Raw genomic sequence first — 21,890 nt, 5'->3', positions numbered from 1 at the left:
TTTGCACTCAATCAGGCCATTCCCTCCGTTGCCGATGTGACGCGCCGGTGTTTCCGTGGCCGCAAGTGTCACACCGAGTGTGAACGCGATCGCGCCATCAGTGCCCCCGGTTGGAGCAGCCTGTACTGCTCCGCCACCTGACAAACAGGGCCAGCAGAGTCCCTTGTCTGCCGGACCCCGGGCCACTGAAAGCGCAGTTAGGCCAGAAACCACTGCAAATGTGCCTGCTGGGCAGGCACCATCTGCCACCCTGCAGGAAGTGATGGATACAAGTCCCACTCCTTCGGCCCCTCAGGCGCCGAAAGATAAGCACAACTCTTTGGAACGCGTCAAGAAAGAAAAGCCCCGAATTACAGGGCTCCCAAGAGGCCCTGTAATCTAAGGCAACACTTTTGTACACACAGCACCACACAACAATAAAATGACACAAATACTACAGTGGAACGTCAGTGGACTGCTGAGAAACCTCGACGATATCCAAGAACTTCTACAGAAACATACACCAAAAGTGCTGTGTGTGTAAGAAACACACTTAAATTTCAAGCACACAAACTTCCTACGCAGTTACACTATTTTTCAAAAGGATCAGGATGATGCTGTCGCATCATCGCACTATCTGGCAGTGTTGCCATCATAGTTGATCAAGGAACAGCTTGTGCACATTTGCCGCTTCAAACACCCCTTGAGGCGGTGGCCGTCCGGGCTGTCCTCTTCAACAAACTGGTCACAATTTGCTTCATTTACATACTTCCGCATCCTCAACTCAATAAACAGGAATTCAGGCATTAATGGATCAACTTCCAGAACCCCATGTTGCCCTCGCGGACTTTGATTCGCATAATAGCCTCTGGGGCGACTCTCGCTGCAATGCGCGAGGTCGCCTGATTGAACAGTTCATTTTTTATTCCGGCGCCTGCCTCCTGAATCGCCAAAAGCCAACATATTACAATATTGTTAACAACACCTACTCGTCAATAGACTTCATCATAACATCTCCATCACTCCTACCTTTATTTAAATGGGAAGTCATCAATAATTGATACGGTAGTGACCATTTTTCTATAGTTCTCAGCACATCAATATCAAATGCATGTCCTCCACAGGTTCCCAAATGGCTCACCGATAAAGCCGGTTGGGAAAAGTTTAAGAAAATTACTCTCATAACTTGGACTGACATGGGGGTGTTAAGCATAAAAGCTGCTGTGAGCTATTTGACAGCTTTTTTGATTGATGCTGCAACAAATTTATACCACAAACATGTGGGCCGTCAGGCAAACGACGAGTCTCAAGGTGGAATAATGAGTGCCGTAATGCGCGCAAAAAACAAAATAAGGCATGGAAGTTGCTTAGAGATTCACCGACGTTGGAGAATCTCTTAAACTTTAAGAACACCAAGTCGCAAGGCAGGAGAATGCCCCAACAGGGGAGAAGGGAAAGTTGGCACAAATTTTTATCGGGAATTAATTCATACACAGATGAGGCGAGAGTATGGAATATTGTTGGTAAGGTGGTAGGACGACAAGCACACTCACTTCCCCTAGTGAACACACAAGGGGAGAGTTTGGAAGACCAGGCGAACACTGTCGGGGCGCATTTTGAACAGGTCTCCAGCTCATCCCATTACAATACAGCGTTCCAACGATACAAAGCAAGAATAGAAAACAGAAAATAGAATGCAAGTCCACAAACAATGAGGCATACAATGAACCTTTTATCTTAGCTGAGCTACAAGCATCGTTAAACTGCTGTAACAGAACCGCCCCAGGCTCTGACCGTATATTATATGAAATGCTCAAACGTCTGCCTCCTGAAACCAAAAAAGCTCTCCTTTCTTTGTATAATGCCATTTGGTTTTTCGGTGAGAATATTTGTACGCGAATATTTGCACAAGAAATGGGAGTACCACAAGGACCTGTATTGAGTTGCACACTTTTCATAGTCGAAATGAACTCCTTACGCTTGTCTCTCCCATGCAATATTCTTTACTGCACATATGTCTTTGATGTTCAGGTTGTTTTCAAATCGTGCAACCTTTCAATGTGCGAACGTCAGTTTCAGCTAGGTTTGAACAAGGTTTCTCAATGGGAAGATGAGAACGGCTTTAAACTCAATGCGCAAAAGAGCACATGCGTTTTGTTCTGCCGAAGGAGGGATCACCATCCCGACCGCAACATTAACCTGCATGGTCAACGTCTGTCTATGAAGACCAAGCATAAGTTTCTGGGCCTAATATTAGACACAAAACTAACCTTCATCCTACGCATCAAGCATTTAAAAGGCAGGTGCTTAAAAACCATGAATATTTTGAAAGTGTTGTCAAGCACTACGTGGAACAGTGACAGGAAATGTCTGAAGAATATATATAAAAGCCTCGTACGCACCCGCCTAGATTACGGTGCCATAGTCTATCAGTCTGCGACACCATCTGCCTTAAAGATTCTCAACCCTGTCCACCATCTAGGCATTCGCCTCTCTATGGGTGCTTTTTGAACTAGCCCCGTAGAGAGTCTATACGTAGAAGTAAATGAATGGTCGGTCCATCTGCAGAGATGTTACATGTCTTTCACATACTATCTCAAGGTTAACACAGACGAGGAACATTCAACTCACTCCACAATTAATGACCTGTCGAATTCTACCTTGTTCAATAACCTTTCTACGCTGAGACAGCCCTGCTCACTCTGTGTCAGGAGGCTTGCTGAGGAAACAGCTGTGCCACTTGGAAAACACCGTTTGATGGCTCCAGCAGTATATCTGCCACCGTGAAAATGGCAAGTTATAGACTGTGATCTATCTTTCGTGGAAGTCACTAAACACGCGCGTACTGCACATGTCCGCACGCACTTCCTAGAACTCCAGCACAAGTACGCTTGCCCAGAATTTTTCACATATGCTTCAAAATCTCACGCTGATGTGTCCTATGCAGCTGTTGGCCCATCCTTTTCCAACTACGGTATTCTACACTCCGAAACAAGCATCTTCACTACAGAGACTCGTGCGGTGTCTGTGGCCGTCAAGCATATTAAAGAACTACAACTACAACACGTGGTAATATACACAGATTCGCTGAGCGTAGTAACGGCTTTGAAAACTCTGTGAAAACATAAAAATCCTGTTCTTGTGTCACTGTACTCTCTGTTATGCAAGATCTATGCTCTCAAATGACATGTTGTAGTGTGCTGGGTGCCAGGGCACCACGAGATCGCTGGAAAGGTGTTGGTGGATCAGCTTGCCGCATCTGCTCAAGACAACGCTGCCGCCAATACATCTGTAGCTGTCCCTGCACTTGATCTGAAACCTTCCCTATGATGGAAGCTCAGGGCGTGCTGGCAGCACCTATGGGATTGGCAAACAGAAAACAAACTACATGTTATCAAACCGAGAATCGGAAATTGGCCAACAGTATCCAGATCACACTACACACAAGTTACATTTACAAGACCACAGATAGGACACACACACTCGACATTCATACCTTTTGTGTGGTGGCAATGCACTATTGTGTGAGAGATGTGGAGAACCGCTCACGGTTCTTCACATTCTTATCGAGTGCAGTGATTTAGATGCTCTCAGAAAAAAGCACTTTTTATTGCCATACCGACAACAGATACCTTTGCACCCATCAATGTTCATCGGTAGAGAACCCCTTTTTACACATAAATTATTGCTGGCATTTTTAACAGACATATGTATTTTTAACGTATATCGAGGCGCTTCGTAGCACGACCTCTGAAGAAAGGTCGCTGCCGCGGTGGCTACTTCTCCATCACTGTCTGACTATCACCTTTAGCCATTCACTCTCACTGCACATATTTCACGTCAATGTCATGGTTTTAATGCTTCCATATTTTTACCCGCGTCAGCGCGAAGAAGTTCAAGGCCCCTTTACAGACACCTATCATAATGATTGTTCGCATCACTTGTCCTTTTACCTGGCGCTCTTTGGCCATCAAATGGCCCTTGCACCATAAAACACCACCAATCATCAAACTTGCGCTTCGCTGCCATGATGACGCCGAGTCCTACACACGTGAGCACACAAGCACAAATGAAGCGCATTGATCGCCTTGGCAGCTTCGGCCACAGTTGATGACATGATCTGGTATGGATATGTGTCGACTGTGGCTCTGGCTTGGCAAAGCGGGACAGCGCCGCGTCGCAAGGCAACCAGCCGCATCGTCATCACCACCTATCAATGGCACTCTCCTATAACTTTGTTTACAGGCGGTGCAATGATCGCACATTTTCGGTGAAACAAAGCGTTGTCAACGTATGAAAAGTTGCACAGTTGACGATGCGGTGACTTAATCATCGAACAAATTTTCAAGCCAAGCGCATCTGAGCGAAAGTTTCATGGAAGCGAACACAAGCCCGAAAAATGTTTTGTTGTAGCAAGAACTATGATGCATTGACTTTATTACAAGGTGATGGGGAATGAGAAATACTTTGATGAAGCGGAACTTTCATTGAAGTGGCATTCGTCTTAGCGGGGTTCCACTGTATAACCTTATCACCACGCACCAACTCGCCCTATCTGCAGTACTTGTCGAGGGTGCGATTTCTGGCCACGCATTTTGACAAGAGTTGAGTGCCATGTGTCGTCACAATTAATACGAATCCACCCGTGCCTCAATATCGTAATGTGTTTTTTTCACATGAAACCCGAAGAAGGGATGGCCCTCTACCACTGACATTCAGCGCATACCCTGTGTGTCTGCTTTCCCTTCGTTCATGCTGCCCACATTCAAAGCCAGATGCTCATAACGTGGAGGGTGTGTGTAGTGAAACTAAGGCAGTTTGAGCCGCTGTGATGGCACTAGGCCATTTCTCCAGCATGTTGTGCCTTCCAGATTGTAGAGCTAAGTCACCATCACTTTGAAGGGTCCACCTCCTTGGGTGAACATATCATCTAGATAAATTAATCATCAAAATCCTCCCCACAATATGCTCGCTGCATCATCCATTCAATTGTTCTGCGCATTTCTTGATCTCCTAATTTATTGTGACGTTGCACAGTGCAACGTGCTGTGGTACGTTTATTCTTCTTAATTCCTTGTGCAGTTCTCACTTTCCTTGCAGGATGGTGGCCAGCAGCCATGAGGAGGCGGTCGACAAAGAGAAGCGGCTGCACGTGCTGTGCCCCGATCTGGAGCCTGAGCCGCTGCTGCCTCGACCTGTGCTCGAAGACCTGTAAGTTTCGAGAGAGTAGTACTCTTCCAGTTCAATATTCTGGGAGCTGCGCAAGTGCTTTGTTGGGAGATACGGGTTATACTTGCCTATAATGAGCAACAAATTCCTCGATATTACAAATTTTTTGTATTTCTTGCAATTACTTTATAGAAGCACATTCATTTCGGACCTCTATGTAACAAAGTGGCAGCGGGAGGTACTCTTAATATACTCAAACCTCAACTTAACTAGTTGCATCTTACACGAAAATAAGTTCATTTTGTCTGGAAATTCACTATAAGGGCATATTTCTAACACTATATTTATTACAAGGCCGTTTTTCATTTACTTCATTATAATAATATTTTTTATATCAAAGTTTGAGTGTATAAGGAATTTTCACTGATGACAATCAAGGGATTTCATCCTGAAATTTGTCGTTTTTGCTCAACCATGCATCTTCGGTGGTTACTGACAGCATTGCACACAACACGTTTTAAAGGGACATTAAAGGCAAATAATTTATGTCAGAGTGAAAGCTCTATGTATGACAATGTATAAAACAGCAGTATAAGCAACATTAGTACCCTACTTATTAAGAAATTGAGCTAAATACTATATCACCCAACATCTGCCACAATTGGGACATTCTGGAAATGACTCCGATAACATGAGAGCATTCAACTACAATTAATCGCTAGTAATCAAACTAGCTGCAATAAAAAAAACAGCCTTTTGTGTGTCAAGAGACGTAATAAAGTGCTGTTTGGTTTTCTGTTTTGGTTTGTAGAAAAAAGCACCATGTTACTATAGGGGAATGATGCTAATGGTTCAAAAGTTTCGTTTTCGCTTGCTTAGGCTAGATAGGTAGTACCATCTAGCAGGGCACAGTTGAATCGAGCTAGCAGGAAATAGTTCAATAACCGTTGTTGCTGCTGCGGCTTCGCTCTGCTGTTTCTAGTGTCAGCGGCTGTGCAGTAAAGGCAGGTAAAGTTGGGCATGGCAACAGTTACGTCAGAAAGACCGCTTTCAGGCAGGTGCTCCCACTGGTAGGATGTGCTGAGCTATATTATCAATTTGGACTTTACACAGAGCATGACTTCAAAAACTCATCAGGAGTGTCCTTATAATTGCTGTCACAATAACTAGTTTTTTATTGCTAAATTAATATTATTCATGACCCCATTTGCTTAATTTGTTCAGTTCTTTTCCGAATTTTCACGGTGAAACTGCATATAATGAGGACCTGTCTATAACGAAATATTTCACCAATTTGTCAATTTTGTTAAGGTAGCACGCAACATTAAGCTCAGTGCAAAAATATTTTCTTTGCAATATCAATGCTTGTGAAGTTTCTTTTTCTATTTTCGTATCGCGTTCAATGGGGTATTGAACCTTTCACCGTTATGTAATTTTTAAGGATGTAATTATGTACTTGGTAGGTACTTTGACGAGTTTCTTTGACGAGGTAGTTGGCCCGAAGTGACCAGAAGTTTTTTTTCAGGAGAATGGCCTTCCACAAGAAAAACGACTCAACTCCTCATTTGAATGCTTTTGGAACAACGGCAGTTTAGCACTCGAGGTATTCTACAAGGCTCCTGTGTTCCAGGTCAGCTCGTTGTCGCTCGGCGAAGTCGTCGGCACTTATGGCTCCCAAGAAGCAGTCATTGTCTGCATCATCTTTCAGTGGTAGTTCAATGGGGGCTCGGGACAGGCAGTCGGCGTCATAGTGTTTTCTTCCATACTTGTAAACGACAGTGTCGAATTCCTGAAGTCTCCGGCTCCATCATGCGAGGCGACCTGAAGGGTCTTTCAAGTTAGCTAGCCAACACAAGGCGTGGCGGTCGCTCACAACTTTGAAGGGCCAGCCGTAAAGGTAGGGGGGAACTTCGATGTAGCCCAGATAATTGCAAGGCACTCCTTTTATGTTGTAGAATAGTTGGCCTCAGCCTTGGATAGCGACTGGCTAGCATAACTGATAACCTTTTCCATGCCGCCAATCTTTTGCACAAGGACGGCGCCGAGTCCTACGCTGCTTGCGTCGGTGTGTACTTCTGTTTCGATGTATTCGTCGAAATGCGCAAGTATCGGTGGTGTTTGGAGGCGTCATTTAAGTGCCTGAAATGCTTCCTTTTGTGCCGCTTCCCGCCTGAATTCGACATTGTTTTTCGTGAGGTTATTTAGCGGCTTGGCCATCTGTGAAAAACATTTGACGAAATGTCTGTAATAGGCGCACAATCCAAGGAATTGGCTACAGCCTTCTTGTCAGTGGCTGCGGGAAATCAGTGATGGCGGATGTTTTCCACGGGTCGAGACGGACTCCAGACTTGCTTATCACGTGTCCCAGAAACAACAGCTCCTCGTATGTAAAGCGGCACTTTTCCGGTTTCAGGGTGATTCCGGAGTTCTTGATTTCTTGCAGTACAGCTTCAAGGCGCCGGAGGTGTTCGTCAAAGTATGAGGAAAACACCATGGTGTCGTCCAGGTACACAAGGCAAGTCTGCCGCTTCAAGGCAGCCAGTACTGTATCCATAACGCATTGGAAAGTCGCAAGTGCCAAGCAAAGACGAAAGGGCATGACCTTGAACTCAAACAAGCTGTCCGGTATAATGAAGGCAGTTTTTTTTTGGCCTCTCTTGTCGACTTCAATCTGCCAATAGCCGGTCTAGAGGTCCATCGAAGAAAAGTACCTCGCGTTCTCATGTCGATCTAGGGTGTCGTCTATTTAAGGGAGAGGGTACACGTCCTTCTTCGTGATCTTGTTCAGGTGGCGATAGTCGATGAAGTGTAGGCTTCCGTCTTTCTTGACTAACACAACAGGTCATAACCATAAACTCTTTGAAGGCTGGATAATGTCGTCACGTAGCATTTCGTGGACTTATTTCATTTCGTGGCGAATGGTCCACTGATGACGGAATAGTCGGCTCTGTTGTTGACGAGAGCTGTCTCATTGTGGCCGTCGATAAGAACGTCAAGGTCGCTGGTTTGTCGCCTTGTGTTGCAGTTGCATCGTGGCATCGGATACGGCTGCGACAGTTTGTACCGCTGTTTCGACGTTGTGTCATCAAGTCCTCTGGCCGTAAATTTTCGATGTCGGGACTATGTTGACGTTGCGGGGTGTTCGGGGGTTTGGTCTTCGGTACATGGATTGGGAAGCACCTCCACCAGATGTCACGGGGTCGTGACATCGACGAAGGGAGCAGACAGTAGCTTGAAAATTAAACTGTTTATTTGGTCGATCTTGTAGCCACATAAAAGGAAAGTGGGCAAGACACTGGCAATGATAGCGGCGAACTGAGCATCGGCCATCAATCAACTGACAAGTGGCAAAGCATGTCAGCATTCATACACTTGCCATCGAATATTCTAGCGTTATCGCTAGTGGCGACGTAGGTTCCAGAATAATCTGTAATGTTCATGTAGTGGGCGTAATCTTAACAAAATGATCTACTGCAGTTCTGAAGCTTCTCTTGAACAGTGTAGGCGTGGTTTGCGCTGAGAATAACTGACAGTGAAGCGGAGCGATAACAAAACCCGAGGAGGGAATGAGGTAATATATTGATGTATAAGTATATATATGTGTGTGCTTGTAAATATATATGCTCTGTTAATCTGTTTTGTACTCTGATATGGACCGACCACTAGCCAATGTAGGCTAACGGTCTAGCTAGTTTGTAATAATTGCTTATGTTTTCTCAATAAAATTGAGATTGATTGATTGATTTATTGATTGATTTAACTGCACCTTTCTCGAGCCTCTGTCCAAAGTTGATCTCTTCTGCTATCCTTCCTGTGTCACAGCCTGGCTCTAGATTTTTGCACTGTTTTCTCTAAAGGTTAAATGATCTTTACAGGGTGTGACCTCTGTAAGAGACATCATCACAGCAGAGGGAGTTTTGCATTGTGACATTTTGATCCCATCTCTGAAATGCTGGGGCAACTTTACACTTGAGAGTACATCATTTTCGCAGTTGCAGCTTACACGAAAATGTGTTCGTTTTACCCGAAAATTTGTTATAAAGGTATATTCTTAACACTATATGTATGTCATAAGACTGTTCTTTATTTACTTCGTTACAACCAATATTTTGTTATATCAAGGTTCGTTATATTGAAGTTTGAGTGTATTTGTCTTTGGCAAGTTTGAACAGTAAGGTTCCAGTGCAAATAGAATCAAATATCAAACATTATTAAAAAAATAGTTGAAGTTTAATTATTCATAAACTCCTAGTATTTACGTTCATTTATAAATTTCTTATATGCCTTGGTGAAATAACTACTGCTTATTTATTATAAGACTCAAACATTTGCAGAATGTCATAATTAAACAATTATTGTTCACTTTGCAAGACTTGTCTTCTTTTTCTATCCATTTCTTAAGGGGGACGTGGGTTCTAAAATTTTTTTTTTTCCTCAATCTTAACCAAACTTCACTACCTAAGCTAGTTTTTCATGCTGATTTCAAATCTCTAATTTGTTTCTTAATATTTCATGTGGTTTAGAAAATATGACGGTCTGAATCTTAATTATTTGCGTACTTCTTACGGGAATTCTTGGCAATTTATTCTTGCTAAATCAAAAAAGTGAATGCATAATCCCAATGCTGGAGACTTGCTTTAGGGGGTGATGCTATTTTTATCCATTTGAAGGCATTTTATAAGCAAGAAAACGGACGAACACTTATGGTCACTATATTACAATAAATTTCTCTCACTAAAATCTTCAATTGTAATTCTGAAATGATGCTAGAGAAATAGAAATAGCATCACCCCCTAGATCATGTCAAGACGAATAAAATGATACCAACTTTGTCGCATTCACTCAAGTTTAACATAGGAAAAACCCCCGTAAGGCCGAGTGCAATGTGCAAAAACATCGAACTGAGAAAAACGCGTTTGAAGTTTCTAGCAACTTTACCTTTGGTAAAGTGAAGCTACAGCGATAATAATGACATAATTCTGTAGCTCTATATTATAGGATAAATGGCCATGTTAAATTTTACTGTACCCACCCAGAATACTGCTCACAGTTTGTTCTAGAACTATAAAATAGTCGTTGACTCAGCATGAGAATTATCATTTTTTTACTTTGTGGTCGTTCCAGTGCCCTGCAAGTAAAAGGAACACAAAAAAATCATGTAATAATGTTGTCCTTGGATAGACAATAGATTTACACAATGTTTAGGTCTAAAACCAAGAATATTTATTTTTGCGAAAATTCTCACTATTTGCCATCATGACTGCTTACAGCAGACCAGGGCTGTAAGCAGAGTCCCCTGCTGGCTTGTGACGCTTTGTAAGTCTTTCCTTTATTGAACTGCTGTCGAGATGCTCTCTTCGCGATTTTTGCAGCCTGCCCTTGTCCTTCTCAAGGCTGCCACGCAACAAGTTATTGCCAGCGCTGTAGCCCAGCTTCTCGGCAATTTCCACGTTGCTCTTAGTTGTGCCTTGGTTGAAGCAGCTGATGGCTTCAGCAACTGCCCTTTCAATGCTCCGCAAGGATGCATGCTGAGTTTTGGGGGCCTGCTGCCAAATCATAGCGTGCAGGCTCTCACTTGGGTTCTGGGTGATCCCATCGCTGCACCTTTCCAAGAGGGCATTGTCGCTCAGCCGCCTAAACACAGGCTCCAATGCCTCAGTTACGAAATCAGGCAGGCTGTCTTTGTGTGGTAGCGGCTTCTCATTTTTCGCAAGAGCTCTCTGAAATTTGCACCAGGATTCAGGGCCTTCAGGGCAAAGATCATGCTTTGGTGCCTCGTCAGTTGAAGACATGTGGTTCAAAGTTGCTACAACAGCCTTCTGCATGCCTGGAACATCGTTCCTGTGGCTTCTCAATGCGTGGCCATAGTATGAGGTGATCTTCTTTATCTTTTGTTGTGTAAGTCTGCCCTTTCCACCAAGTGAGCCACCTTGAGCTTTTTTTTTTTCTCTACAAGGGTACGTAAGGCAGCTCCCATACGCTTGTGTACAGGATTTATGCAGTCCTTTTTGGCCACCTTTATGAAGCCGTACACCTCTTTTTCTGTGAGTGCATGGAATGTCCTGCTGTCGCCGTCCGACAGCATTGTCGTATAACGAAGCTTGTGCTTTTCAAGTGACCGCTCAAACAAGCATAGTGCTGAGTCCACTTCCATCTGGCCAGCATTACAATCAACATTCTTCTGGCACAAAGGGGCATGCTGAATGAGCCAGGCAGAATGTCCTGCTTCTCCTTCCTTGGGTCCTGTGGTGCAAGCCAGGCAAAAGTTCGATAGCACGATATGGTCTATCACGAGGCCACTATACATCTCAACAATGCAGCCAACACATATGCCAATCAGCGGCCCGGAAGGGGGCTCCGGAAAAGGGGCGAGGGCAGCCGTTCTGTTTAAGCGACGCCATTTTGAAGGGCGGCAAAATGCGCACAAAGGAATCAGCTTCAAAACAAGCCCAAGATGGCGGCGATCAGCCGACTGCCTCGCTGGCGGCACGGGCGGGAAGTTTGAACGAATTCGACCTGCCGTGGGTTGTTTTGCGGCTCCCGTGGCGACTTCATAATCAATTTTAATCCATTTAATGAGCGAATTCAGCGTTCACAATTTGAGGACACGTGCTTATAGGTCTAAAAATTTCAAATATCGCATTTTCTCAAAATCCACTATTTGGCCATTTTTCACCATATGCGTCCCCCCTTAAATAGCACCATCTTTTCTGAATGTCTTCTTTCAAACAAAAACATGGCATCCATGGAATGTATGAGTCAGCGTGCGGCAGCAAAGTTGCATTTCTGTTTTCTAAGAAAAATGCACTTGTGATACTACACTGAGAAATACGCTGACCATTCGAAATGTCTCTCCCCGGTTTGCACTGTTCATGTGTATGTTTTCGTAACGTGTTAACCGTGTGATCAAAAGAGAAATGAGCCACAAGCTACCACACTACTTGTATAACACGAGTGTGCGAGCCTTCATAGCCTTCGCTCCGCTGCCGTAGTGAGCTGTCAAGAGTGAGTGTACTTGTTCTGAATTCCTTCGACTTTGACCTTGTCAACTAGCTAGCATGAATGATCAGTTACACAAGGCTTTGTTCCTTGGTGCGCATATTCACAAGTAGTGATATCTTTTGTAGCCGCAAGCGAACATCCATGGCTGTGGTGTTATGGCAGCCCCCTCTGGTGCAGAAGCTCACCGACTCCACCCAGGAAGCCGAGCAGAGCAGCTCAGACACTGAAGTTGAAAAATCAAGGTGAGAGACACACCATCACTGGTGAATGTATACTTAAAAGTGTGCATGCCAAAAATTCTGAGTGAAGGCGAGGACAGAAACTTTTAGATTAATGCTGAAAATACTGCATCTGCAAGCAGGCTGAAAGTAGACTTATCTAAACACCTGCAGTTGGCTTACGTAAAACAGTTACTTGAAGTTTGTTTAAGACACATAGCACGAATAAAGCGGTGAAACGTATTGGAACCATGGAGGAGCCGGGGGTGTGAAGATTGTACACTCAAGTACTCTTTATCCCCTCCCCGCTTTACTGCTCCATACAGTGCATTGTAAGACATGGAATGCCTTCTCTGTCAATCATTTAGAGATAGGCTAGTTCACAATGTATTACCAGAAAATACAATATATAGAATTTGTTATTGAGGGAGTAAAGGATCCTTTCTTAGGAAGAAATCTTTGTCCCATGAAAAACAGTGAACCTTGAAAAGAATGAAAACACAACCAGCAAACATTACAGAACCAGTTACTGAATAGATCACAGTCACATGCCTACATAATGACGTTTAAATACACATTCATTTTAAAGCCCTTTAATATCTTTGTTGTTGACCATGTCTGCAGACGTTTCATTTGTTTTGTTGATGCTTTTTTCTCATTTCCTAGACGATTAACTCTTTGTTGAATTGTTGTGCTTTCTATGTGTGTATTTCTAAATAGGGTCACTTTTATATTACATGGCATTAATTTAGCTGCTACCTCATGGGTACCTGTGGCTGTCTATGTGGACAGGTCTTCGGCATTTGTACGTGTTTGATGAAACAAGGCTGATTATGATCATTACTTTGCAAAAGTTGAATGAGACGCCAAAGTAACCTCAAGTGCTCATCTGTCAGGCCAGGTTGTCCTTAATGGTTATGGACAAACGGACAGTGGTGATCCAACTGTGCTATTTTGCTACAATTCTCGGCACCTTGGTGCGCACATTCGAGTACAGCTTGGGCCAAAGTCCACTAGTCCGTCTTTTTACCCGGCATCGGACCGTTTATGGCCCAAAACTATTTTTGGTCGCAACAAACACAACTAGAGCTTTTCCATACAGTATAACCTCGTTACAACGGACTCGGGTACAACGGACATTCGGATACTACGTACCAATTCGCGGCGTTATGCTGATCTCCCTATCTTTTCCATTGATTGAGCTTCGTTTACAACGGACTCGGGTACAACGGACATTCGGATATAATTGACTAAATTGGGACGCCAGCAAGGTGGTCAGGCCTCCTTTACAGCAGACTTTTATATCACGGACATCCGAGATTCAATTGTTTCCGATTTAAGGCATCGCTAGGCATAGTTGCGGCACGGGAAAAGCATGCCGGCGGTGTCAACACAAGCGGCGGCCATTTCAGGGAGGCCGCGCTTGGCTTGGATTGATCTGGCTGCCGGGGCTGACTTCGACTTCTGTTACATTTAGCGAGCCATAATTTGCAATGATTGCAATGTTGTCAAAATAACATAAAGATAAAAGATTAAAAAATCTTGGTTAGACTCGTAACGGACAATAGTGACCACTTGCATAAAACTGTGGTCAAAGTGAAAAATAAATAGAAAGCATGCGCTTGGCAGCGGCCCCTCTCGGAATAAAAGGTTTAGTGGCGCTTATGCTCGGGCCGGCGCAGGCGCTGCTGGCGCCCTGGCGCCGTGTACTTCACTTTGTTCAGTTGGGGTAGTTGGGGCTGTTTGGCCTCATGGTTTGTCATTGTGTATCCTGTTGGCCTCTCTGCATTGCGGACGTGATCGTGGTGTGATGGCCTTTGGGAGCCAGCAGTCTTGGATTACGTCACTGCAGATGATGACCTGGTCAGCTCAGAGCAGCTGACAGATGAAGAGATTGTAGCCCAAATTCGCCAAGTGCCTAATGCTGAGCAAGAAGAAGAACAAAATGAAGAAGGCAACTCAGGGATTGTCACACAGGAGGTCACAACTTCTCCGGCGTTGGACTACATTCAAGGGCTCAAAAACTATTTTGAACAGCAGGCCACGACTTCAGATGTCATGATGGAGACACGTATAGTGTCTAAAGCTGTCCGCCACACAGTACAGGCAAAGCTGACTAGCTTCTTTCAAAACATTTAATAAATCCGTTATTTGACTATGTTTGTGACTTTCAATTCTCTCCTGTTATAACAGACTCATTACGTGTTTACGTAAATGTCTGTTGTAACAGTACATGGATTGTACAGACTCCTTTTACAACAGACCAAATCCTCTTCACTATGAAGGTCTGTTGTAACGAGGTTATACTGTAATGCCACCAATGCCGTCTGCTCGCTTCATTGAGCAATGCCCTTTTTGTTATATTCAGCCTATCTAAAGAATCTGTGCCACTGCGTGTGTCTCTGTTGAAAGTTTAGCACACACGATAGCCTCTTATTTGTTATGCAACTGGCCATAACGCGTAGAAAAATCACTTTTTTCTTTAACAAGTCGCTCCGGGGAGCGTTATGTAGTCACCGTGGCCAATAGGTTACAGGTATCGGCACTGCATGTTAGAAACTGCCTATTCACACAAACTAATATTCGGTCGTGAAACATTTTGTTTAATATTTCGCAAAAGAGAGATGCCTCTTAATCGCACTGCACAATGTTCTTCGGTATGCCTATCATAAAGTTAAGACTAAGTACCCACGTGGAGCGCGTTTACTGCTGCTCCTGCATGCCCAAGGGCTTGTCGCATGTCTATCGCGAAATTGGCGGATCACGGTGGCTAGCCACCAAAAGGTCAGCCACAATAAAAAACAAGTGCTCTCGCCTAAAACCATTCGAACAATCAGTGTGGTCATCAATTGACCAAAAAAAAATTCAGTTTTGCAGCAGTGGTGAAGCAATAAATGAGATAGTACCAAACTGCAATGTTAGACGAAGCGAGGCTGGCAGCTCATTCTTTAGGATCCGATCTATGAAATCTACAAAAATGCTGGTTTAAGAGAACACACTTCAGAAATACTCTTTGCACATTCTCTTCGTGCTGACAACTGCTGAAATAGCGAGATAACCGCACGCCTCAGCGACAACTGTTCTCGTAAAATCAAAGGTCGCATTTGCTCCTGGAGGAACTCCACCTCCTCTCATGTTTTTTTGAGACAGGCAGGCATTCCCTCTCTGTTGAGCATTTGACAGGAGGTCTAAAAGACCGGGGGGGATCTTATCTCATGCGCCTCAGAGTGAAGGAGATGGGGCGACATTATGGCGACGGCAGAAACCTCTTGAGGCTGTCCGTATAATCGCTATTGCAATAAAAGCTAAAATAAGTCTCCCCGGCTTGTAAATATTCCCGAGTGATTCTCTCACACAAGTTGAGAAAGTGCGGTTGCGAGCGGGCTCAGCGCAGGTGCCGTTTGTTCTGAAATCGCACATTGACTCCCTCTCTCCGCCAAATAAAAGAAAGAGGTCCACCTACCTAATCAGTCGTCTTGCGTGTTCGCAGTATGCCATAGTTATTCCCCAACCATGCTAGTAGCACGGGGCTCATACCCACCCATGGCACTTAAGCAGCACATTAAGCTCGCAACGAAACTAAAAATCATTCAAGAACTTGACCCCAATGACCTATCGAAGACAGAAATTGTGAAAAAGTTCAATATTCCCAATTCCACACTGTTGAGGATACTCAAGAACAATGGGAAGATTGAAGAAGCTGCTAAGCTTGTGAACTTCGCCACGGACAGAATGCGGATGAGAATGGCAGCGTACAAAGAAATCGAAGATGCTCTTTTTCTCTGATTCAAGCGTGCGCACAGTGCGAACTTCCCTATCAGTGGTTCCATTTTCGTTGAGAAAGCCAAAAATATTGCTACTCACATAGGGATCGAACACTTGTGGGTGAGCAATGGCTGTCTGAGCTGTTTTAAAAAGCAGCATGGTCTTGTCTTTAAGATAGTTTCTGGAGAAAGTGCGGCTGTAAACAAAGATATCTGTAAGCAATATTAGCAACATTTTTCTTTCTAATCAATGATATAAGTATTGTATATGTTAAAATGTTTTTGTTCAGTAAGCCACAGTTGGTACTTTTGAAATAAAGTCTTATTTCATTCATTTTGTGGGCTTTGCTTAAATGAAACTTCTCATAAACGGAACAAATTTTCTTGCCCCTTTAAGTTGCGTTTAAGAGGAGTTCACTGTATTAGTGAAAAACCTTGAACAAGTTTCACAGTGAAGAATAGTTTCCAAACTTAAATTCATTTATCCTTGGTCCCACGATCATTTCAAAATTCCCAAGTCACGTTATTTACGTCATCTTTTTCTGCACACATCGAGAACTAACCACAGTAAAACAATCAGACAACCTTCAAATCGCATTAACATTTACAAATGTTTACTCACCTCGGCAATTGCTCATTAGAATATGTTACCGGATAGTGTTGTGAATCGCACTACTGTGGAACCATTTGCTGTAGAGGTGCGGGCCATTCATTTCTGTTCAAGATTGTTACTTTCTTCTATGAATGGGGGACATGGGTCTTAGAAGGCCAAAGATCGCAAAAAAATCTACTTTTTGAAGCTGACATTTTCGAAATCTGCACCTATTTTTGCACTTATCTGAGAAGTTTCCAGCTTCTCGCGTCATTATTTCTGGTGCAAAATCAATTTGTAACATCCTTGTGAGACGAATGTGAGCGCAAATTGATGCTAAAATCGCGCTTTTTCCGCGCCAAACTGTTGCCGTTACACACGAGCTATCGTGTTCATCTTGGTCTCGTTTGGAAGGGTCGTTCTTCATCTTCGATTTCCCGCTACCGCTGGCTCACATTGCTCATTGGTTTTTTAGCAAAAACGCGTCATCGAGAAGCACTAGCGCCTGATTCAATTGGCTGCTTGGGGCACGTGACCAAATTTAGGCATTCGATTGGCCAAGGGGCGCTTTTGGCGTCTGCTTCACCATTGTGACGCACACGGACATGCGCCATTTTGTCATGGTGCTACTGTCTGCTTGCGGTAGTAAAGAAGTTCCGTGCTACACTAATTTGTGAAGCGAATGTGGCTGTGGCTCGTTCGCTGTGAAGATCCCTGCTATCGCTCAGGACAACGAGGATAACGAACTCGACGCGGTCTACGGCGGTCGCCAAGTCACTGGTGCAGGCCTAACTCACGTACGAGCCCGTTGATTGCCGACAACGTTGCTGAGAACGGCTGTGTTTTGCTGCCTCATCAGTTATAGGTCGGCAAGTAAAAAGCAGAAGTGAAGCTACCAGAGATATCAATTTTTGTAGTGACGGAACGGAAGTGCAGTCTTAACGCTAAACCCACCGATGTTGTGGTTCCCCCCGCCTGACGAAAGGACCTTGAACTGCGCGACGGGTCGTCAGAGGGGAGTACGCCCCGCGTCGACCAACAACAGAAAGTCAATCCGTTCGCAGTGAACATGCTCGCGGCCCTCGCAATGAAGGCTACTGGCAACAGGTAGACTGCTTTTAACAATGTGTTCGCAACGTTGTCACGATCTCCGCTCGTAAATGCGGCAGTCTTACGTGAAAAGGAAACATCTCTGCACTCGTGTAGCCTCGAAATTGATGAGCGAGGGAGCAACTTTGGTTCGCGACACTTACGGGTAACTTATTCTGGACAAGCCGGAAAACATCGCCGCGTTATTCGACGGATCGTGGATGACGCACGCACATTTGTCGCACATCGCCGTCAGTACACTCACCGAACTGATAAGCGGCCTCGCAGCAGACGAACACACGGCGACAACTTGCTTCAGGACTAGAAGAAACGACACACTCGTACAAACAATCAGTCCTATTACATTCCCGGTGCATATTAACTGACTAAAAGTATGTGTGCCATGATATTTTTCCCTCGGAACGGCGAAATTAAGTTTTAACAACATTATTCTCGAAGCATAGATTTTGACCACTTTCTTAGTAGACCTAGGAGAGCTAGAGCTGTAATTGTTTTTGCACAATGTAGCTAAATGTGCACAAAAAACAATGCTGGGAGCCTATTTTTAATGGGCAGCTTCATTTTTTTTTTAATATAAAAATTTCTGTATTTGGTTACACTCAATGAACTTTACTGTGCTGTAATTTGAGAAGTACTCGTTCAATTTTCGATCAGCTTGCAGCATTGCACTCGTTAGGCTTTCTAGCATTCATTTATATGTCAATGGCTTTGTAATTATAAGTGCATACATTTTTACATTTGAAAATGTTAGAATTCTTTGTTTTCTTCATTTTCTCAAAATGACAATTTTGTACACCCTGGATGAAAATTACTGAAATATATCTTAAACTATTACAGATAGCAGAATATTTTATTTTGCAGCATGAAGCTATATGTTTGGAGCACACAACATAGGAAGCAGATTTTGATTTCTCTTGATGCAAGTTTTTCAAACTAGTCTTTTGTGTGACCACACAATGGCCACATTCAGGGCTGTAAAGTTTAGTGGACTGTAAAGTAAGAAATAATGACCCATTAAAAAAGTGCTTCTTATGTTGCATGTCTTATGCTTTCTACTGTCAATCCCTATGTTATTTAAAATTTTTGACAGGTGGTTATTTTTCTATTATGGTAAGAACAATGGAAATTATTATCTTGGTTATTTAATTAACTAATGAAGCTACCGAAAAAATAACTACATTTTTAGAATCCGGAGAACAAACTTAAGTGAGCATGCCAACTTTTGTCACACTTGGTTCAAAAATAAATGAGAGAGCCCTAAGAACCATGCTTTAAATGCTTTTTTCTTTTTTTTCCTCGGTAACCACTCCTGCAAGGGCAGTTTGAGCCTGCAGTATGTGCAAATAAAAAAATTGAAAGGAAAAATGTCACACCTCTGGCTGTTATTGTGTACAGTGGAGCGTCATGTACAGTGAGTGGTGGCACTCATTTAATGCGCTATCTAACATAACAATTTTCCGTTGATCGTTGCAAGTGAGTATGTTCTCACTTGCAACGATCAAGTTTTTATTTTTCATTTGTTAGACTGCTAATATCCTACTTAGGTCATAGGCTTGTGCGAATAGTGAATTTTAGGTTTGAAGCGAATACCATATTTACTCGCATAATCCTCGCACTTTTTTTGCCGGAAAACTGATGAAAAGGTGGGGGTGCGAGAATTGCGCAGGGAGAACTTTCCACGAAAACGTACAGGGTGAAAAAGAAAACGAAGTGGCCGCAAATTGGGATTCTCACACCAGCAACTTACAGCAAGCTTTAAGAAGTACTAATTAGAACTTACCTCAACAATAAAAGCAGAGGTTCAACACAAGGCAAGATTTATTGGGACACAAAAAGAACAAGCAAACGTCGAGAATTAGAATACCATACGCAAAGCTTGTGGGCGTTGTGGGCGTAGTGGTAGCGTTTGTCACTCAACAGGAGCCCTCAAAAGGTAAGTGTAGGACGTCGGTATTGGGCTGATGGCTATTTAACAGAATCGTCCGCAGTTTCCTTCTGAAAAAATAAAGTTTACCATCAATCCCAGTTTTAGACCCATGGCAGGCCCAACGTGTCTTGGTGGCTTTCAGCTGCCGTCACCAGTAGCGAACACAAAACTAGTAGACTCCGAAGGGCCTACCGGTGGCCCTGTTGCCGTCGTTTAGTGCATGATCTATCACTTGCAACTTGAAGCAGCCGTGTAGCTTCAGTATCGCCCCATAACGTGCGAAGATTCCCGACACAGCATACAAAACACGCCGCAACGCGCACTGGCCACTTCGGCTTGGCTTGGATTGGATTGAATTTGCGCGCAATAGTACGCTTGATGCTAAAGACATGGCGCCAGATGGCACGCGCTATCATCATCAGTGGCCGGAACAAGCAGACGACATTATTGCGGCAGTTTTCGGGGGTGGATAATTACTCGAGGAAGAAAAGAAATGGTATTTTTGTTGGGCGATGTGGGGAGTGCGAGAATTATGTGAGTGTGAGGATTACGCAAGTAAATACGGTAGTGATTTTGGTCAAATAATTTTGAATCGAACTTGAATCGTACACACATTGCCTATTATAAAGAGAGGGGCATATTTGTCATGACCAGACAAACCTGCACAATATTTTTTTTTTAATAGAGACAAGGCCTGTGCAAAGGCCATTTTTTTTTTCATCAAAGGAAGTGGCAACAGCTTTGAATAGTAGCAGAATGTGACTTTCGGTACAGTCCTAGTGATAGCCAGTAAAATATGCTTCGTTTTAAAATTTGCTACACTTAGAGCATATGAGTCAGTGTAACAACCGTTTGAACTGAAAATAAAATAAACAAAAAAACAGGAACCTTGAAGTGGGGCTTCGCTGCCGTGTTGATTTTCCATGAAGACGTGTTTGGACTTCTTAGCACCTCTTCACTGCAGTGGAACCACATCTACATGCACTAACACATATGTAAGGTGCTTTCAGGGCTTAGCACACCTCTACTGTAGTGAAACCGCCTTTACATAGCGTTACATGCGGGTTAGTATGCACGTATTCGTTCGTTTCGAATAGTTCATAATGTTCAATAATTTAACTTAGATTCAAAGTGAATTTCAATACTGCATTATTTTTTGGAATATTCGTAGCATTCAAATACTCACACAAGACTATTAGGTCATTTTTTAGAATACTCTTTTACCAGAATATGACACTTCGGTACTAAGGTCCTGATTAATGGCTACTCTCTGGATGTCTCCTTGCTTACGTTGCAGCAGCATTATTAGTTTGCACACTAATAGGAATATTCACCAAAAGTTAAGACATGTTTTGCACCAAATGACCCTAAATTCTGTTTTGCCTACTCTAAATCTGCTCCGTAACTCAGTTCCTCCTGCTCCAAATAAGACTTTTTCGTTCTCGAAGAATTGCTCCAAATCGTAAACTGGCTCGATCATCTTTCATAATCTCATCACAACGATCTTTCTTGCAGTAAATCCGACAGACAAGAAGAGGAGACAAGCATGGATCTATGACTGCAGTGCCAGCTGTGAAAGCTTGTGACCCGCCTCAGTCACATCTTGGCAGTATATACCTGCCAAGTCACTGTATGTATGCAGGCACCCGTAATTATTTGCCCAAGTTGTTGGAGCTGTGACAAAGAATACTGCCATCCTTTTGGTGCAAGCGCACTCACGTTCACGTGTATCGACTAAATATTACGCATAATAAAGGCCAAACATTGAATAGCCACTGTAACAAGATTACTGTATTGCAAATCAGTTCTCTAACATTCATCAAGGCAGCAGGTTTCCCCGGATTGTGTTATGCATAATACAGTTGCATTTTTGAGACTTCTTAGCGTAACTAGCCCTCATGCGTGATAGGTGCACCTCATCCACAAGCGTTGGTGCAGGTTCCTGTGAATATAAATGGCACCTGCAGGAAACCCAGCCTATGCTTCCTAGTTGCCTACTAAACTCACACTGCCACCTCTGGTGCTCTTTCATGTGTTGCCCACCAATTGCACCCTGATAGCACGCTTGGTGCGCTTGCCCAGGAAATACACAGATTACGGTTACGATAGGGCCAAAGGCGAATTCAGAG

At 43.6% G+C, this 21,890-nt stretch overlaps 1 protein-coding gene across 7 annotated transcripts in view; it reads left to right on the top strand.

Annotated features, from left to right (window-relative positions):
• LOC119168288 (uncharacterized) overlaps window positions 1–21,545 on the top strand; it is a 106,965-nt gene extending 85,420 nt beyond the window's left edge. For 4 of the 7 annotated variants that reach the window (XM_075890982.1, XM_037419733.2, XM_037419720.2 and 1 more), the window contains 3 exons: window positions 5,062–5,190; window positions 12,276–12,392; window positions 21,277–21,545. In XM_075890982.1, the coding sequence (XP_075747097.1) occupies window positions 5,062–5,190; window positions 12,276–12,392; window positions 21,277–21,319 (289 nt within the window). In that variant the 3' untranslated portion in view covers window positions 21,320–21,545. Of the gene's footprint in view, window positions 1–5,061; window positions 5,191–12,275; window positions 12,393–14,196; window positions 14,529–21,276 lie in introns of those variants that run through there. The other 3 variants (XM_037419728.2, XM_075890981.1, XM_075890980.1) reach the window with 3 other exon arrangements.
• The last annotated feature ends 345 nt before the right edge of the window (window positions 21,546–21,890 follow it).

Source organism: Rhipicephalus microplus, chromosome 3 (assembly GCF_043290135.1).
Source record: "Rhipicephalus microplus isolate Deutch F79 chromosome 3, USDA_Rmic, whole genome shotgun sequence".
Taxonomy (NCBI): Eukaryota; Metazoa; Arthropoda; class Arachnida; order Ixodida; family Ixodidae; genus Rhipicephalus; species Rhipicephalus microplus.
Note: the sequence above shows the minus strand (reverse complement) of the source record. Positions and strands in the feature narration are given on the sequence as shown.